The 20,840-nt window shown below is 41.2% G+C and overlaps 1 protein-coding gene across 2 annotated transcripts in view; it reads right to left on the reverse strand.

Annotated features, from left to right (window-relative positions):
* The window catches only part of otud7a (OTU deubiquitinase 7A), a 56,028-nt gene that overhangs the window by 4,158 nt on the left and 31,030 nt on the right, over positions 1-20,840 (reverse strand). Inside the window, exons 9-13 of one of the 2 annotated variants that reach the window (XM_088340201.1) lie at positions 19,777-19,904; positions 19,555-19,704; positions 11,509-11,623; positions 10,418-10,502; positions 6,489-8,054 (exon numbers count right to left, since the gene is read on the reverse strand). In XM_088340201.1, coding sequence (XP_088196327.1) covers positions 6,525-8,054; positions 10,418-10,502; positions 11,509-11,623; positions 19,555-19,704; positions 19,777-19,904 — 2,008 coding nt within the window. In that variant the 3' untranslated portion in view covers positions 6,489-6,524. Of the gene's footprint in view, positions 1-1,758; positions 8,055-10,417; positions 10,503-11,508; positions 11,624-19,554; positions 19,705-19,776; positions 19,905-20,840 lie in introns of those variants that run through there. The other variant, XM_088340199.1, reaches the window with a different exon arrangement.

Consider the following 20,840-nt stretch of genomic DNA (forward strand, 5'->3'; position numbering starts at 1 on the left):
AATGCAGATGCATTGTAGGTGTCACAATTACCCATTGCCCTCACCTGGGCACGCTCGTTTGGCGTCAGCTGCTGCTGGTTGCCTTTTTAGTTTCCCTCCTATTTAAACTCAACGCTTCCATTCACTACTTGTCAGTCCGTCAGCGAACCTCTGCGCATGCAAGGCAAGCACTTTTTGACTCTGGCTCCCGTCTGTCCGGTCCTTACCTGTATCCTGCTCGTCTGCCCCTGGCTTCCCGATTGCTCACTGACTTTTTCATTTCTTCGACCACGCTCCGATCTCCCGTTCCGGCTACTCAACTCGTTTATGCACATCGACAACGCTCTGATCGCCCGTCCCGGCTACTCAACTCGTTTCTGCCCATCGACAACGCTCCGATCACCAGTTCCTGATCCTGTGAACTTCCTACTCCTCCTGCCCAGCAATCGCCGGATTGCTGGCGCTTGCTTTCCCATACCCGACTTCTCAGCTTCCGCAATTAAGTTTGTTGTGAAACGTTACACGTTTCGGTATACCATCTGTTCTGGTTCTGATCTGTTATGGAAACCCTGATAGTCCCCAAATAGTTTTAAAATATTTTTGGTTGGTTGTGGGAATGGGAGGGGATGTTGCCCTCTCAGACCCTGCACTCTTTTGATATGGTTTATTTTGTATGCTAAAATAGGCTTTTCCACCACATAGGCACTTCCCATTATTTGGGTGTATATTCCCCCCAAAATTATTTGGATCAGGGGTCTCTAATGTGGTGCACGCAGCGAAAATACTACTTTATGTTGTCAGTGGTTCTAAACTGGTTTGACTTATAAGACTCATAGTTATACCCTTATTGCAAGCCACAACCCAAATCAAGTTTAATATTTCCACTTTTGGTTGAAATGAAAGGATTTAGCTGGTTCAAAGCAGACATCCATTATCCATCCATTATCTGCACTCCTTATCCTCAGTAGGGTCGCGAGGGGTGCTGAAGCCCATCCCAGCTATCTTCGGGCAGTGGGCAGGGGACACCCTGTACTGGTTGTAAAAGCAGCCATAGTAGAATAAACTAAAGTTTGTTTTTCACTTTTTTTAAAACAACAACAAAATTACCAGCAAAACCGAAATAACTTAAAGTAACAGAATTCCCTTTACAGCAAAAGAAGCCGCATTTTTTCACAAAATCTAACACCATTTGCTTGTGAGTAGCTTATGCCAGTTTTAACAGACTCAATATGTGCATACATGAAAAGTGCTAATACGGTGTATAATATATATATATATATATATATATATATATATATATATATATATATATATATATATATATATATATATATATATATATATATTTTAAAAGAACTCAAATTATGTACTTCTAACCGAAGAATATTAAGCAGTATTGATTTCCACATTAGCTGTAGCACTAAGCGGAATTGGGAGGAATTAATGGGAAAACTGGACATGTTCTTTAGTACTATTGCCAGATACCATTAAGGAGTGTAAATGACCCTTAAGTATTTCTTTAAATTTTCTTAGCATTATTTTGGCAAGGCAAAGGCTTGCGACCAACTGAAAAAATGTTCGCAACCAGCTTTTGGGTCCCGACCGACCAGTTGAGAAACACGGATCTAGGAGGTAGCTGAGTTGCCTTTCAATCGAATTAGCTAGTCACTGTAACTAATTACAGTACAATTTTTCAGTAACACGTCCAACACTAAACCTCAATGATGCAAACAAACACAGAACCAATCAAATCAGGGAAATAAAGACACAGACACATGATGTTTGTAACAATAAACTATTATTTTGTTCATATATACATCTGTACCTAATGTGCAAATCAATAATTTAAAGTCGTGTAAAAGTCTTAAAGGAATACAAAATCATATCTTACAGTCCTAACATGGCGGGGTTCCATGAAGGGAGTTTTGAGGGAGGGGTCACGTAGAGACCAAGAAGAGGAGAGGCGACACCGGAGTGTGGACAGGAGAGACAGAAACGAATCGAAGTGGACATCCTTGGCCAGGACACACTTTGTTAAGGACAGCATGGTAACATGGTCGGCATCACCAGAACAAACGGCAACACAAACACGGCTTTTAAACACTCGTCTTGTTCGATGAGCAGCAAGCACTTGGAGGCCCGGGTGGTTCCCGTTTAGTTTTTTGTTATTTTTCTTTCACCGTCCCTCCTCCCCTGAAACCCACTGATTGGTTAAAGCACTGATGAACACAAAGGCTTGAGGTGCTCTATAGCAGCAGGTGCTTCTGTAACAGCCTGTACATGTGGACGAGGGGACGCACACTGTCACGAGGGACCGGTGGACACCGGGTGATATAGAGCAGTGGTCGGCAACCACCGGGCCGCGGACTGGCACCGGGCCGCACGGAAAGAAAAGTAAGTTTTGTTGTTTTTGTCACCTGGATCTAAGTACTTATATCTGCTTATTGTTTGGTTGTGCGTCTTTCCACCCAGAAAGAGGGGGAAGGAGTTTAGATATGACCGCCCTCTTTTACAGGCAGTCAGTTAGGTTACCCTCGATGTGAAAAAGGACCCCCAAACACAGACTCAGCACTTTTGGTTTTCTCTCAGAAAGAAATTACTCTCTCCCAGGACAGAACAACATTGATGTGAAAACTGCTAAAAAAAAGCTGACTTGGCATTTTGGGTTCCGCTGACTCAGCATGTTTTCAAGAAATATATTCTACACTCCAAGGCCAGACCAAGTTTGGTCCGGATTACAATCTTTCACAGGCGATCAGGTAGATCCACTCTAGAGGTGAAAATTAATTAAAAAAAAACAACCTGATTTAGCACTTTTGGTTTAGCTGTTTCAGCATTCTTTTCCAGAAAGACATTACCCCTTCAAGCCAGAACAACATTCAAATTCTACACAATCTCTTGCTGACAGTAAAAAGTGTTGACCTATATGTAGAAAAAATGCCCGAAAAAGTATGTTTTTATATTTGTAAGTATTTACCATCTTTAGTTTTGTTGACTCAGCATTTTTTTCCAGAAAGACTCTCCCAGGCCAGAAAAACATTGCATGTCAACACCATCTTTTACTGGAAGTCAGGTAGGTTACCCCAGATGTGAAAATTGCCTAAAAAGCTGACTCGTTTTTAATTAACAAGGATTCGCATCTGCCGAAGATACGGTGAAGGATGAATCAATTTGACCTTTCTCCTATAGTCAGTGTACAGAGTGCATAACTACGTCATGCTAGATTACAACGATGGTAACAGGGTTAACACGTTTTTCATGACAAAATTAAAGTATTTTCTAAGGACTCTCAAAGCTAATTTTTAAATGTCCCCAGTACCATTTCAAAGAATCCAGTGTGAATCATGTATTTGCAGAGCTACAATTCTATCTGTGATTTAGATATCGAGACATGATTTCAAGACCCTGACTAAATCGTGAATATAATTGTAACAGATCTTTCTCCATATAGGTAAATATGACAGTAATATGTACCTTACATTTTCAGTTGCAGGAAATTCTTCCCAATACAATATAGCACTGGAAAACACTACCTTATTTTTTTTTGCATGGCCCATAATTAATGTTTGTAATTGATATGTAATCCTTGCACTAATTCTCATTTTATAGTGCTGTTTGGGTGCAGCATGCACTACCCCAATTGGGGCTATGACTCTTCACATGACAATGCCATACAAACTAATGTCGGCTGCTGTTACTCAGGAGGAAAAAATAAATGCAACGGCAAGGCGAAGCCAACAGAGAGCAGTGTCGGCGTCATTTTTAAGTAGACTTGTTGAGAAACAATTTCAAACATTTACAAGCACTTCACCCAAGCACTGTTCAATCCTTGAAAAGACAACATCACATGTTTAATGCCGCACTTTGGCTGTGCTGTGAAAATATTGTCAGACAATGAACCGGTCCGTGGTACAGAAAAGGTTGCCGACCACTGATATAAAGCATAACCGTGACGGAGGGGCAGGGCGGACCTACAGGGGGCGGACACGGAATCACACTTCAGACAAATACGCATCGGCTCTTGCTTGTTCTACCCACAAATCTTCTCATCTAAGACACTTACCAATTAAGAATATTAGACAGGCAGCGCAGAAGGACACAACGAGACACTGCATATTTGAAGAGTGCTCCATCGTTCCCGTTTTGGCAAAGGAAATGCCTTTGGAAAAAAAAAAAACTTTCGATCCGCCTGGTGAGCATAGGTGACGCTTCACCGGGCAAATCCAATATGAAGCTATATTGCGTACGCGTATGAATTCCTGTCGTTTAAATTTGCTATACCTGGAGCACACTGTGACAATTACAAGACACAGTTAACCGACAGTATCACAAGATTATTGGTGCATAGACAAAATTTGGGGAAAATGTAGGAGATCACCAATTTATTGCTTCCGTGGCTAATACCAATCTCCCTTTCGCCTTCTTCTTGATTGCAAAACCGACTTGAAATCAACCGAGGTGAGGTATTACCGTATTTTCCAGACTATTGCACACCGAAAAACCTCAAATCTGCCAGAAATTTGAAAGTCCCCCGTATAACACAGTGTGCCTCATATATCACATAATACGGTGGATAAAATTGGAAATGCATATAGTTTTTATAGCTGTGCATTAATAGATTAGGTTTTACGGTGTAATGATTGATCATTCAAAAAACAGTATGTAACGGGAATCAAACCCAACTCAAGGCAGTGAGAGTGCCAAAACTGAACTATTAGGAAAGCGTGATACACATAACATATGAAAAGGCATACGGTTTTATCTTATTATTACACTATTTTTACTCACGGTGCCAGAAACGAATGTAGTAATGGCTTACTTAAAGATATAAAAAAATACAAAGTCTGATTCGTCATCAGATACACTGAAGAATCGTTTCTCGCGTTTTGCTCTTTTCGTTTCTGGCACTGTGAGTAAAAATACTGTTGTGATGACATAAAATGTATTTTTTACATGTTATTTGTATCACTAGTGGTCTAGTGGTTAGGTTTTGGTGTTCTCACCGCCGTGACACATGTTTGATTCCCTTTCTATACGATGTTTTGCAATTTTGGTCAGAGACATTTTTGACTGATGAATCATTGCACTAATATAAGTAGGTGTGTAAAAAAGTTCTACACAAATAAATATTGTAGGTCCTACTGAAGTTTTAATTCCATACACTTTAAAATCCGGTGTGGCTTATATAAGAAAAAATGATATCAAAAGACTATTTTTGGAGGAGGCTTTATAATCCGGTGTGCCTTATAGTGCACAAAATACGGTACATTCAAACCATGGCTAAAACACTCCCGCCAAGATGAGATTGAAAACTTTTCTACAATGAAAAATAAAGAGCTTTGTCTTTGCGCCATCGCAAAGGGCGAGAGATGACTTTTACTCTAAAACAAGTAAAAGACAGAATTAAAAGAAAAGCACAATAACATCTGGCCAAAGCTGCTCACCGTTTCAAGTTCTGCTTCCCTGGTCTGAACGCTAAGGCTGCAACAACAAATCGATAATTAAAAGCGTTGGCAAAGAATTTCACCATTGATTCTTTGTGTTAAGCGGTTTCTGGATAACTCAGCACGTTAACTCAATACAAATATTAATTAAGCAGTTATTATCATTAAATTTCATTGTTCACATGGGCGTCTGCGACTGTCTTTTTCGTTTGGCACTTTAAGGGATTTAGCGCTTGCAGTAGCTTCAGCTAAATTGCATCGCGCTGAAGGTAAGATGTGCCCAAAATCAGTTGGATAAAAAAAATGCATATTTTTCTAGATTTAGGAGCTGCATTCACAAATTATTTTTGTATATAAAGATATATAAGTTGTGCTAAATGATGTATATAAAAAAAATTAAAAAAAATGAAAGTAAAGTAATGCAGCTTGAAACAATGATGCAACATGTTTTGATGCAAACACGCCACGAGGTGCGGCCTGTTGAGTGATGTCCCGTTTTTGTATTTTTAATGTTTTATATGATTGCAGTCGTGAACAGATGCCACGACTTTTGTATTGTTTTGTTTACTGAATGCAGGTACGTGGGAAAGCAATGTTCATTGTTTTTATTAAAGTTTCACGATTAATGTTGTCTGCTTGCCGAAGCGTCAGCTAAATAGCATCGCGCTGAAGATGATTGCAGTCGTGAACAGATACCCTGACTTTTGTATTGTTTTGTTTACTGAATGCAGGCAATAAACAGAGTGACTGTGAACCCTTGTGTCGCGCATGATTGAGAGTCGTTACATAACTATGTTTTTTTGTTTATTGGTTATCCATTTGACAAACACTTGGATTTTTTATTCTTTTATATGATAAAATATTGTCTTTTTTGTGCACTATATTTGTATCCGTCCAAAATGTACAATGACAATATTTGTATGAAGGGGAGATTGATTTCTATCTATTTTTTTAAATCGATTCATCGATCAGTCGAAAAAATAAACGACCGATTCATCGATTAATAATATAATGGTTAGTTGCAGCCCTACCGAACGAGCAAGGAAAGGGGGGCGGTGAACTGACCCGTTGCCGTGGATGCAAAGTGCTAAGTAGCGATGGCTATGTGGGCCTCTGCATCTTGCTCTCCTTCTCCCTGCGCTTCAGCTCCTCCCTGTAGCAGTAGGAGCAGTAGTGGTCCGTTTCGGGCCGGCCGTAGAAGGAGCAGTCGTCCCTCTTGCAGCGGCGCTGCTGAAAGCAATATAAAGGGCTCCCGGAGCCACGCCCTTTGTTTTTGTCTTGGCCCAACCAGGCGCGGGGCGAGCCGTCCTCGTCTGCAAACTCCAGGCAGTCTTGGATGTCGCCAGCCTTGAAGCCGTTGGTATAAGTGTGGGATTTGTGTTCGGCGGGCATACCGTACGCCAATGTCTCTAGGGTGCTGGCGGTGCGCACGCCCGACAGGCGGGCCGGGCTATAGCTCTGCGAGGACAGTGTTCGGTTCTGCTGGGGGTAGGTGGCGCACGTCTTTAGGGTGCCTACCATGGGCTTGTAGACAGGCGACTGCAGGTTGACATCTTGGAGGTGGATCACGCTGTGCCTCTGGATGGGAGGGGTATGGCTGTAGTGGGCGGACACGGGAACGGGCCCGAGTCTCTTAGCACCGAAACTGGGGGAAGAGTAAGGCGCCAGTGCAGGGTGGTGGATGTTCATAGGCGGGGTAAGCGGCGGGACCGGGTAGGAGACGTGAGGGGCTGCAGGGATAGGACTGTTCCTGCCTTTTCCCTTGAGGATGGCGGCAGGCTGCGGGGTGTAGGCTCGCTGTGGTAGGACGGGCGAAAAACTCTCGGGGGGCGAACTGTCTGATCTCTCCCTCTGGAAGACGCTCTCAATTTCCGGCTTCTTGGGAGTGGCCTCGCCAGCAGGGGCGACAGGAGAGGGGGGCTTTTTCTCGGCCTCCTTTCTCTTCTGCTCCTGTTCCTGGCTGAAGCGCTCCTGGGCGTTGGTCAGGTAGTAGCTGATCATCTCCTCATGGAACTGGTGCCGGTGGCTGGTGAGAAGAAGCCCGGCGAAGATGAACTTTCGCTCACCCTGCATGGCAGCTCGCAGGATGTTGAGGCTGAGCTTGACGTCCGTGCTGTATTTCCAGTTCTCCAGGCTCTTGTCCCTCCCGGTGCTGTCCGTTCTGTCCGTCGGGGAGGAGCTAGACTGCTTGTCTGTAGGAGAGGGGCTTGTGGCCTTCTCAGAGGAGGTGGAGCTGGCCGAGTGGCCTGACTCATCTTTGTTCCCTTTGGTTGTCTTAGCGTCTTTCTTTTTCATTTTTTCCGCTCCGTTCTCTCCGTTTCGACTTGAGCCGGAGTTGGACTTGTTCATTTTGCTGTGCACCAGACCCCCAAGTCCACCCATGTTCTTCTTTAGCTTGATTCCCAAGGTTTTGCTGAAGCTACCTAGTTTGTTGGCCACAGAATCGGCCCGGGTCTTGTCTTTGTCTTTGCGATGCTGCTGCTTCCCTTTGTCCTTGTCTTTGCCGCTCTTACCCGTGTTGACGTTGGAGTTGCTCCCAACAGATTCGCGGTCGGATTCGATAGACTCAGCCAGGGACTGCACGTCCTCGCCTGCAGAAGCGGTCGGAGACTCAGGCTGAGCCAGGGGAGCCTAAATGATGAGAAAAATCATGAATTCCAAACTTTAAGGTATATAAATGATACTTTCCCTAAAGAAGTAATACCCAAGAATTGATAATGAACGTCCGGTTGGCAGGAGGAGGTTTATTTCCTGTAAATGGTTCAAAATGATAACTGTATTTTGTCATACTATCATACTTTTTTCATTAACTGGTTCTTCCCAAGTTATATGAAGCAACTTATACACAGAGAAAAAAACAATAATTTCAGAGACAGAATGTGTCGTGCAACCGTGTGAGTTATCCTGCCTTGAAAACATCATGACCATTTTAATAAACAGTAGCTTCTTCACCTAACTCTAGTTAGGTCTTCTAAGCATAAAACTAAAAATATTCCTGATAAAAACTGTCATAATCGCTTTCTGGGCAGATCTTGCATCGTTTTATGCACCCACCCAAAATTAGCATGGTGTTCTTAAGTGCCGATTAATGTAGCTTGGGAGTACTTCAACACGGACAACTAGCCTCACTTTCATAGACTTGGACTTCTGCGTGAAAAGCTCCCATTGTCTTTTTTTGGAGTCATCTTCTTCTGTGTCAAATACTAGCGTCGTTTTCATTTATACAGAAAATGTTCTCCCAAGTATTCTGCACCGAAAGGTTAGCATTGTGTTATTCTGTCCTGAAAAGTTTTCTTTTACTTACTACGTTTAAACTTTCTGTTGTTTAACGCTGTACATAATATCCTGTTCTTTGTGGATAACTAACATTGTTTTTTTCTGCGGGAAAAGTTTGTGTTGTTTTCTTCTATGCCACCAATGTCAAAGACAAAGTTTTCTGTGGATGATCTTGATTTATTATTGTATCATACAACAGGAATCATTGTGTATTTTTTTTCACCGTACATTAATTCTCCTTGCACTTTATTTTACTGTAGTTTAGTAAATGATAGAAAGTATAAAATGTTTTTCTTTGAAGTAAATTCAGCCTACTTTTGCTGATTGTACTTGAATGAATGTGTCACGGATGCCATGGCGCCCAATTGGCCCCGCCTGTGTGGCGCCAACTGCGGCTCGTTGACAGATTGGCTTCCCTTCTATTGAAGCTCAGTGCTCTCACTCACCCTTTGTCAGTCCATCAACGAACCTCTGCACCCTGCAAGACATGGTTTTAGACTCCGTCCGGTTTCCTGCTTGTGTTTCCTGTCCGGTATTGTTCCCGTCTAGTTTGTCCTGTTTAATTTCGATATCCAGTTTTGATATCAATCCTGTCTGTCCCGCCCTGTATCGACCCCATCCGTCCGATATCTGCTTGTGCAATTGGTATCGATCTCGTCGGCCTCTGGCTTCCTGTCATTCCATGCCAGACTGCTGCCTTATGTCTTCCGCCCAACGATCGCTGAATAACTGGCGTTTGGGTTAACGTGCATGACTGCCCCATTTCCCGTGAAATAAAAGCTTGTGTGAGAAACGTCACGCATTTGGATTCTCCTCCTGTTTTGGTTCTTGACAGACTGGTTGAAATCCTTATTCCAGATCCTTTTGTTGCGCATGCAAGCATGTGAAATTCTTAGATGCGCTCGGAATAAACTCTTCCTTATGCATCTTTTTGGGGGTTTGGGTTGGCATTTGGACTGTATTTGAAAAAGTCATTTTTTGGCTTTCACCATTTTCATCCTAGAATACAAGAAAACCACCAGCACGCACGTGATGTCACTCTCCTCCACCTCATTCCTCCCACCTCCTTCCCTAAAGCGCTATATGCTTCGTGGCTGGAAAAGTTCTGATAAAAGCAGATAGGCACGGTGGAAAAAATATATAAGGGCTCTTTAAACTCAATTGGGCATTGTTAACACATACTTAACAGAGAAAATAATTAATTTTAAACTTTTTAAGGACACCTCAGACTACACACCTACCCCACCTTTAGTGTTCAAAATTAAAGATTACTGAAAGAGCCAAAATAAAATACTGGAACTTATATTTTTTAGTAGGTTTTTCAGTAGGTTTAACTAGGTTCACTGGACAAAAAAATGTTCACAACAATAAGTTTGGTCCTCAGCTTGTAGCTTAAACTTTTCATTTGGCCCTTCAATCTGTTTGAATTTCTCACCTCTGTACTGTGCCAAACACTAGCATTGTTGTGTTCTCCTCTGAAAAGCAGCATATTCTTTATCCATTAAGTCAAATTGTCACATAAAGTCGTGAAAATATGTGACCTATTTTCCAGTGTGATTTGTATGTACCTTTATATCAACCCAAAATGTTCAATGACTTTGTCTGCTTGCATGTCGTGACATTTTTGTTGTATGTCATGGTCCAGTAAAGGTTGGTAGACAATGCCCTGGATCCCTTTAAGCCATAAGTGAGGACTCAGCAGTCATAAAAGAACCTACCCTTGTTTCAGATGGAATTCGGATCCACGTTACATTCATGTAGTTGTGCAACAGGTTCAGTTTGGCCTCCAGTGACAAGATGAGGCTGCGGCAGAAGATGTAAGAAATTAAGCGTTACTAGTCATGTCACGCTTCTGGATGAACTGCACCGATGCGGAAAAGGACAACCTAAGTGGACCTGATCATTTGTCTGCTTCTTGGGTAGAATGAGACTGCCGAAAATGTGAAACGTTAGGGTAAAGCTTCATTTCACACGCTGTGTGGTGTTGAAAGCGATTGCAATTTGATAAGCATTTTATTTGTTACACCAGCTATTGAGCCAACAGTGACGTTTTTATGCCCAACCATCTCGAAGATGCGCTTTTGTGGCACTTAAGGAGATTAAAGTAAAAGATGTGAAGAGTAGATGAGACGTGAATCCCTTTCACATTACGCACTCGTCTTCACTTCAAGCACAGCGGCTCAGTTCTGAGGTCATTAGTCATATCCAGCAACCGGCTTTCCTGTGCGAGGTTTGCATGTTCTCCCCGTGCTATCGTGGGTTTCCTCCTGGTAATCCTGTTTTCTCCCATGTCTAAAAAAATGGTGATTGGCGTGAAAGAGCGAGTGAGTTGTATGTCTCTGTGTGCCCTGCACCTATCTGGCAACTAGTCCAGGGTGTCCCCTGCCCACTCCCCAAAGATTGCTCGGATGGGCTCCAGCTCCCGCTGTGACCCTACTGCGAATAAGCAGTGCAGATAATGGATGGATGGATATGTATTTTATTTAATAACATGCTTCCCATATTGCAGCATTTTGGAGGATAAACTAACTGACTGGAATGTGAAACAGAAACCCTTACATAAACTCCTTGCTAAGTCCGAGCGGGTGTTGCTGCTTGAGAGAGGCCGTCCCTGGGATATCCTCCGGATGACTGACAGAACTCACAATTTGTTCTCTGTGCGCTCAAGCTTTGAAGTGACCTGAGGTGCAGCTCTTTATGAAACTTAAACCCCTCTTGGCTGATCAAAAACCGACCACGGATAGAATGTTTTAATTGCTCTGTAAAATTAGTTCTGTTGTTTTTCAAGATGATATCGCTTTAGACTTACCTGGCCAACTTGGTGTTGTCATTGTCATCCCTGCCCCACTCCCAGTCTCTGCCAGGGTCCACAGCAAAGTGGATTGCCAGCAACTTGTGTTCCGAGTCAGTCAGTGGGATAACAGCTGAAAGACAAATCAAAGTTGGTGTTTTGCTATATAAAACAGACTGACTTTGATAGTAATCCCAAAGAGCATGAACTGTCATAGACAATATACCTTGAAATAATCCCTGAAATGTCAAATACTTTACTTTAGTAGACATGTGTTTTTCAAACAGTGTGCAGCACAACAATAGAGTGTGAAATGACCTTGTCTGGTGTGCCTTAAGAAGTTTTTCAATTTCAACAAACGGTAACAAGAAATTGTGCTTTGCGTTTGATGTTTCATCCCAAGTACACGACAAAAGGTTCCAGTTTGGGAAATGTAGTCAAATAGAGTAAAATGTCCTCCCAAGTCATTTTATTAGTAAAACTATAGGAAAAATACTTTGATAAAATATAATTAAAATTGTCCTAATTGTATTTGATTATGTCGTGAGCATTGTTTACAACAAAATTAGACATGGCACTTCAGGATAAAAAGATAATAAAGACGTAAAAAAAAAAGAAAAAAAGAAAAAGAAAAAACAAGGCCAGGATAAATAGGCTGATATATTTAAAAGGGAATGCTTGTAATGGAGCTAAGCTGTAATAATGGCGCAATGAAAAGTCGTGCAACAACATTTAGTGGCAAAAATATTTTCAAAATAAATCTTTAAATAGAATATTAGTACCCATTATTTGCTGAGTACATTTTTCAGCGTTTTGCACGCTTGGCAAAATCAATAAGAATTAGCATTATTTTTAAGGAATTTAAGTACGACTACGTCTGCGGCACAGTTCTAGAGTCATGGGTTCAGATTAAGCTACCTTCCTGTGCAGAGTTTGCAGGTTCTCCCTGTGCTAGCGTAGGTTTCCTCTGGGAATTCTGGTTGCGTCCCACATTCCAAAAACATAGATGGGCCGGTCCAAATTGTCCCTAGGTTTGAATGAGCGATTTAGTTGTCTGTCTCTGTGTGCCCTGCGACTGGCTGGCAACCAGTTCAGGGTGTCCTCTGCCCACTGCCCGAGGATAGCTGGGATGGGCTCCAGCAACCCCGCGACACTACTGAGGATAAGTAGTGCAGATAATGGATGGATCAAAGTATGACTTGTTTTTACATTCTATTGATTGAATTTACTTTTCAAGTGAGAAAAAAATTAAAGTCTTTCAATTCCAATTTTCAAATTTCTATAATACAATTGAAAGAAAAAAATCCAATGTGAACCAAAGTCACAAAGATATATGGGATTTATATATTCTATTTTCACTTTTGCGTGTGCTTTTATCAAGACAAATGAGCCATAAAGAGCAATGACACTTCATAGGAATATGCTGTACAAACTAAGTACAGCTGCAGTTAATCAAAAGGTAAGAAAAATGCAATGGCAAAGGGAAACCACCAGAGAGCAGTGTCTGTCATTTTTAAGCAGACTTGTTGAGAATCATGGCAACAATTTCAAGCATTTACAAGCCCTTCACCCAAAATTCAAGCACTTTTTGATCCTTACAAACCCAACATAAAATGCAAGCTTTTTTTTTAAGATTTCAATAACCTTCACCAACCATGTTCAAAGGACGGGTCTACCAAAAATTAAAAGTCACAAGTTTTAAGTCACAAATTTGGACTCGCGTGTGAGAGCAAGCATTCCTGAATCAGAGAGTTTGGGGAAGTGAGTGGTTTAAATACTGGCGGGGTTGAAACAGTTGATTTGGTTTGATAATTGAGTGCATTTGGACAAGGCAGCGTGTGATAAGAAACTGGATGAATTAATTCTTCCTCTGTTGATAGCATCAGAATGCTGTCGGACAGGAAGAGGACTTCAGCTCTAATCACAAGAAGGAGAACAGAAAATAAGATAGCCACCCCTTCCCTTCCTGCGTCCTACTGCTGCACGTGCATTGCGTGGGCGTGGACATAAGCGAGATTCTCAGTTGGTCATGCGATAGATCTCCTTCAGCTACTGGGAGGGGCGGGGGACGCTATTGCCATGGCAGTGGAGTGTTGCAGAGGAAAACCACCCATCGTCCAATCCTTCATACATTTTTGTTCTGCCCCAGGGCCAGGATAACTTGCTGTGGTTGACGGAATAATGAATTCTGCTCTTTACCAGAAGATCCTGAAGGAGAACATCAGGCCATCTGTTTGTGTCTCTTGGCTCATTGGATCATGCAGCAGGACCACGATCCAAAACACCAGCAATGGTGTTTGGCTAAAATAAAGTACATAAAGGTTCTGGAATGGCCAAGTCAAAGTCCGTATTTGAATCCTATTGAGACGCTGTGGTGTGACCATGCTAGAAAACCTTACAATTTTACAAAGAAGAGTGGGCCCAAAATCCTGCCCAAAATTCTGAAAGACTCATTACTAATTATCGTAAACTTTTGATTTCTCCTATTGCTGCCAAAGATGGCCCAACTCACCATTAGGTTGAGGGGGAAATTACTTTTTCACATAAGGCTAGATTGGTTTGGATTTTTTTTGTGCTTTTATAAATGCAATCAAAATTTGAAAACTGCGTTTTCTATTTCATTGGGTTGTCTATGTTTGATATTAAATTTGGCTTGATGATATGAAATCTTTGTGAGTTATAAATATGCATGGACACAGATTTTAGGAAGGGGGCAAACACTTTTTCACGCCACTGTATTATCAGTGTCTGAGAAAACAATACATAGTGTTTTTAATACAACAGTAATTTTATGTAAGGTATTTACTCTTTACTGAAATTAATGAAATAAATACTCTTGCAGTCTCTGGTGTCCCCCCATTTGAAAACCACTGCCTCAAGAAACATCATCTCAAATGGTCAGTTTTGGCATCCTTTTCAAGTGAGGCCATGCAAATAATGTGACAAACGTCACAACACTGGTAGTAGACATTCTGTGATTTTGACTTCCTGAACTGGTCCAGGGTCAAATCTTCTGTTGAGGAGTTTACACATTCAAAAGGATCACTGGATATGATGTGACAACCGTTGCCACAATGAAAATGTTTCCCTTCAAGAAGGGTGAAGAGTAGGGCTGATGATTAGTCAACATTGTTGACAAAAATAAAAATAGTTGACAATGAATTGCATTAACGCCAGACACGTTTTTTCCAACACAGCAATAATGGAAAATGAAATGATGGCATCAACATCAAGTACCAAAACTGAGCATTTTAGCTTTGATTCCGCAAACAATAAGAATAATAGCAATGTTTGCAAAGCAGACCTTGCTTAATGTGACAGGACCTCTGTGATTTATGAACAATTAAAGAGAAAGCATGTCAGACAGTTGGACGATATGGCCTTTGACTCACCTCTGTAAGATTCAAGTAACATTCAAGCTAATACGGTTTTGACTAAATGTATTGTACATTTTATATGCGTATATTTCACTATTAAGCTTAAGCGTTTTCCCAGACTGAGCCTGACAAACATATTTGAAATTAAATGCATGCTGTACAAGGAACAAACATTAGTTTTTAGAACTGTTTGATTTCAAACAGTTTAGAATCATGATGGTATTTTGTTAGAAACTTGGCAGTAGACCCCTGTATGTACTTCACAAAATCCACATCATATTTTATTTACTTCTCAACTGCTCGTAAAGAGCCTGTTCTTGGTTTACTGGGATACATTTTTAAAATACAATTTCAATTTATTATTTTTTTGCCTGTCCCTAAAATGGAGAGGTATTTTAATGGATTTATGTCAACTGACCAAGCACTGTACCTAATGGGTTTTAGGTAGGTCATTTTAACTAAATTATTGTATGAATCAGTATAAAGATGTATTTTTCACAATGCCAATTTTTCTTCTGTTTATCATTTAAAACTAAATTAAATCAACCTCATGCTAAATCAAAAAATACAATGAATATCCAATTATTCGACTAATTGTTTCATTCGTCGGAGAGTAGTCTACTGTTAAAATATTCGTTAGTTGCAGTACTGGTGTAGAGTACTTCATCACTCGGATTTTTGCACCTCGATCTGGAAAATGTAACCTGCCACTTCCACAACTTTCTTATGTCAGGTTTGACCAGCAGCGGCGTTCCGGCTCCCCCGACACGAGTGCAGCTGGCCTAATTTGTTGGCTTTGCAAAGTGTTGCGTGAGCTATCGCTGCCGCTTGGACAAAGTCCAGATTCCGAGATTGCCAATGAAGCTCCGGGAGACTGAAGTGTGCTGTAATGTATTTACTAGCCCTGCTGGCGGCCTTGTTTTGCTGTCCTTGAGTAGCTGTTTCTCACAGCATATGCTTGGATGACATCATAGCCCTCGCTTGATCTGAGCAGCGCATATAAAGGCCTGAGTCACCTTGCTCATGTTGCAGCCTCAAATAGCAAGCTAAAGAGGAAATGTGTGTTTTCTGCAAGGAAACAGCTGTTGGAAAGGTAAACGTTTTTTTGTTGTTTTTGGTTAATGCAGAATCAGCAGCTCTAGCATCTCAAGCAGCGAAATGTCTGGCCTCAGAATACAAAGTCATCCATTGCAGCTTTGCAACACAGAGCCAATGTTTCCTCTGTTCAAGAACAATTTGTGCGGTCTGGAAAAGTTTAATTCCTGACTTTGGTCGGCGCACAGCTGGAAATTTAAAGGTCCCAGTTTACCAGCAGAGTAAACAGCAGTTGTCCGCTTTAAGACAAACTCAGCCTCTCTGTAAGGATTTTAACATTTTTATTTCAGCCGTATCCCATTTCTATAGGCGGAGGCAACCACAACAAGTAACGTTTTAATTTTGATTGCCATGTTGATTCAATTAAACTGACAGCCTGGTGAGTCGAACACTTAAGGGTGTTTAATAAACGGAGCGGTGAAAGCCAGCCTTAGTCGTCTGGTTGGTATGTAGGTGGTCTTTTTGTGTAAAAGACAGCCTTTTACTTGATTCAAATAGAACCTTGAGGTGCTGTTGTGAGGATGCCAAAGAAAACTTGTTGTGAGTTTAACGGAGCGGGATGGAAATAGTTTTAAAAGGCCAGTTTGACCACAGGATGAGAAGCAACAGCGCCTAGGTCGGTCTTTAACTAACAGTTCGTGTGATAACAGCATTTGGAACATTTGATTGCAACGAAGCCATTAAAAGACTACTTCAGTGTCCTTTTCTTTGTTAGCTTCTCGTACTTTCACATTGAGCAGCCACGCAAGCAACCTCAAAAAGACTGGGAGCAGGATGTGTCTGTGCAATTTAGAATCAAGTTACTGGGAGGGGCCATGCTTTAATCCTTCATGTCGCTGAAGAAAACCAGTATTATCAAGCAGCCAGTGGCACCTGAACATACACAAAACCAGCAATAGCCCCTTGATGCGCTTTGCTGTTCTAGGAGAGGGACTGAGAACGAGTCTCAGACAGAGAAATCCGCACAGTAGTGTGCCTGTCGGGACAGATTCTCGGTTTGTTGGGACAGATCTGAGGACCCTGCCCATATGTGGTGATGTGGTTAAGAGTTTGCTTACAGCTGCTCTACCTTAATTGGCAGTAAAGGCTTTTCATGTTGACCTTTTCCGTGGTTGACTTCCTGTTCGGTTGGCATCCACTTAAAAACATAAGCTAACATAGCAATATTTTACTATTCATAATTATAGCACATAATAGGAATACATTTCTTGGATCAAGTAAAACAGTGTCATTGCCATTATGTAATTGTGTAAAAAAAGTTTTCAGAATATCCTGGTGAGACACTGCAGATGAAATGTTCTCTCTGCACAGAACTCCGTGTACCCTGAGAGGGAAAAGTGCAGACGTGCTACTCACTACAGATAAACTGTGGAATTATGCGACATCTAGTGGACAAAACAGAATCCCCACCCAGTCAATGCTGAGTTTATGAAGACCACAGTATTTGGAGAGCTGTTTGGCACAGGAGGAATTTGCGAAGGGACAGATTTGTAATCATGTGTTTCAGCTCATCTGTAGCAGTCATATTCTGATTTAATAACTACGTTGCTGTTTAGTTTCTGAAAATAAGATCTTACCTAAAGTGGGATGGTGGAAAAGTTTATAGTGCTAGTTCGTCGATGACATATGAAAGGAGCAGCTTTGTAATTATGTTTCAGATAGTCTGTAGCAGTCATACTCTGATTTATTAACTAGGTTGCTGTTTGTTTTCTGAAATAAGATCTTACTGAAAATGAGATGCAGGAGAAGTTCCTAGTGCTAGTTCTTTTCTGACATAGACAGAGTGAAGGATCTGGTTGACTGCCCGCTAAAATGACAAGCTAGTTCCACCCCCTTTATTCGGATGAGAAAAAAAAATGAAAAAAGAAAGCTGGTAGTCAAGGAGATCGTCTCTGTCAATTAAAGAAACGCATACCTGGATTATTGAGCGTTTGAGAATAACCCACAGATCTTGAATGGCTAGGACCAACTTAGACTGATTTGAATAATGAGATCAGTGGCAAAAAAAAACACTTTCACATGCAATGTAAAAAAAAAAAATAAGATAATCACACACCATAACAAATACGTGCAATTGAATGCAATTACCAGTCAAATACTGCCTTGTGGATTTGAGTATTCCATAAATCATCTTTAAAATGAAGTAATCTTCCCAACAGATCACTACAGAAACGATTTGAGCTCACTGTTTATTAGATGGTGCTTGCTTCACAATTATAACACAATCCAGTCCACGGGTCATCAAACTATTTGAGATACAGACGCTTCCCTACTTACGAACGAGATGGGTTCCGGACGATCGTTCGTAAATTGAATTTGTTCGTAAGTTCCTTCAGTGCTATATTTTGTATGTTATATTGATATGTTTAAGGCTTGTATAAGTAACCTGTATTGTTTTGGACTAAAAAATAAACATTTCATAAACATATATGCTCTAGAATGTTAACACACGAACTAGGAAGAGAAGCAGATTTGTTTTTCTTCTGGGTGGATGGTGGGTGACCTCTTACAGCACCACACGCCGGTAGCGGCGTAAAGAAGCACTACAGTAATGTCCTGTACTCGGAACACTATACAAAATCTAATTTGCAGCAATGTCCGGATATTTTTTGCCATCCCCAATTTTTTTTCAGTATCTACCATTTATCAAAAGTTGAATGGTCGTAAGAAGAGGAACGTCTGTTCTTATTTGTTAATGATTAATGCAAAGGGCTATCCGTTTAATATGGATTAGCTAAATAAAAACTATAATGTTATTACTACGTTAATATGTTATTACGTTATTATACTGGGTTATAATTAATATAATTTGGGTTTGAATAGGCTCAGTCAACCAAAAAAACATCTTCAGTAAAGAACACTGAGCGATTAGACACATTTCCTAAGCTAATTCTAAAAATATGTATTCTGAGTTACTATTAAGAATTGATTATGTATGTATGACACTGGTCAAGTTAATGATCTTTTATGGTACTTGAAAAAACATACTAAATCTTGTCATTGTTTTACATTTTTATATTTCCTGGAAAATCACAATGACAATCAGTGATGTGATATTCTAAGAATTGGTCCGCTGGCTACTCAGTTGTTCTTCACAGGCTGCGATAAAAACATCAGGATTACTCATCATAATAGCCACTTTTAACGAAAAGCCAAAAATGGACAAAACTCAAGATGCCCTTTTGGGAAGTACATTGATTTTAGATGAGTCTTTTGCCGCCTACATCCACAATGTGAAATTCACTTGTTAGTATGTGTGATAGAAAATATCTGGGAATATAATGTGCGTCATCCCAAATGTTTGGAGAAACAAAAACAGCATCTTTTTATTATAACATCGCTTGATGCTAAATCAATCACAAGATGTTGTTGTCCACATTCTGGGTACTCCCTGGTTCTTTTAGCCAAATGGCATCTTTTAATAATGGATCACACATCGCTCTATTGCTGATTCATACATTATTCACTTCCAGTAGGACAGGCAGACCACTTGCAACATCCCCATGAAATCATGAGACTCCCTTAATTTCACTGAAGGTGCTGTCTTGGATAAAAGAAAAACACTGCAGCAAGAAAGTGCAAGAAGGCTTACCTTGCTCTCGCTGCTGGTCCCTCTGCTCCATTGACACCAATGCAGAGAAGTGTGCCTGATCATAAGCCAACACTAACGGTGAGCAGTGACATCGACTTGGAGGAACTTCCAGCGGTAAGTAGAGACCTCCGAATGGAATTGGCGCGAATGCTGAAAATCAGCAAGGACAACGAGTTTACTCATCACTTCTAGATGATCCAAAGATTAAAGGCGAGCTCTTACCTTCTCCCCCAGAGTCTCTGAGCATCGTGTCGGCCACCACGACAATCGGCCTTCGGAGCACATGAGCCAGTACGAAGACATGGAACTCCTCCAAGCTCTCATACACTGGATCCTCAGAGTTATCCACCCTGCAGTGGGAAACACCCGTGGGATTTCATAAGGATATCCGAACTTAATACTGACAGGTACAAGCTTTGAAAAAGGAAAATGTAGAACCTAATCATACAAGTTCAGCCCTTAAATATATTTTATCTGCTGTGTGTTAACAGGCAGTACAGTAGTAGGCTTGCCTTTACATCCTCTACATCAGCTGTGCTTATTAAGTAGATAGCCATGTACGGGTAGATCACAGAGGTAGGGCTGGTGGATCGCGGGAAAGTGTATACAGTGCATTAAAGTGTGAGTACCCCTGCTCTATATACATTGGAATAAAACACAGCAAAAGGAAATGTGGATTCCGAGCACTCCAGCTTACAAGCACTGGGGAACAGAGAAATGCGCAACAATTAAGTTGTAGAGCACACTTACAGCCCACGCAGCCGAATTAACTCTAATGAAGAGCCTCTTAATATGTGAATCCCACTCAACCCATTTTGGCACTCATCTCACACCAGGATCATCAAGCATTCCAAAACTGATTACCGTGTTACAGCCAAGCTCAACGACAGGTGAAAACTACCACACTAATGTAGTCAACGAGGCGTTTCAAAAGAGAAGGTTGCAGGCGACTGAAAACTAACAACAAAAATACAATTGATATGAATTATTCTCATGCTACATGAATTTGTTTTTTTTGTAGTCAACAGAACCGAAATAAGATGAGTCAAGTCAGGTCAAGGGCAGCACGGCGGCGCCGTGATAAGCGCATGTGTGGCACAGTTCATGTCTTGGGAACCTCCTGCGTGGGTTCAAATCCAGCTCCAGACTTCCTGTGCGGAGTTTGTATGTTCTCCCCGTGCTTGCGTGGGTTTCCTCCGGGCACTCAGGTTTCCTCCCACATTCCAAAAAACATGCATTTCAGGTGAATAAGCCGGTACAAATTGTCCCTAGGTGTGAATGAGCGA

Source organism: Urocampus carinirostris, chromosome 7, assembly GCF_059441175.1.
Source record: "Urocampus carinirostris isolate Australia breed hairy pipefish chromosome 7, RoL_Ucar_1.0, whole genome shotgun sequence".
Lineage (NCBI taxonomy): Eukaryota > Metazoa > Chordata > Actinopteri > Syngnathiformes > Syngnathidae > Urocampus > Urocampus carinirostris.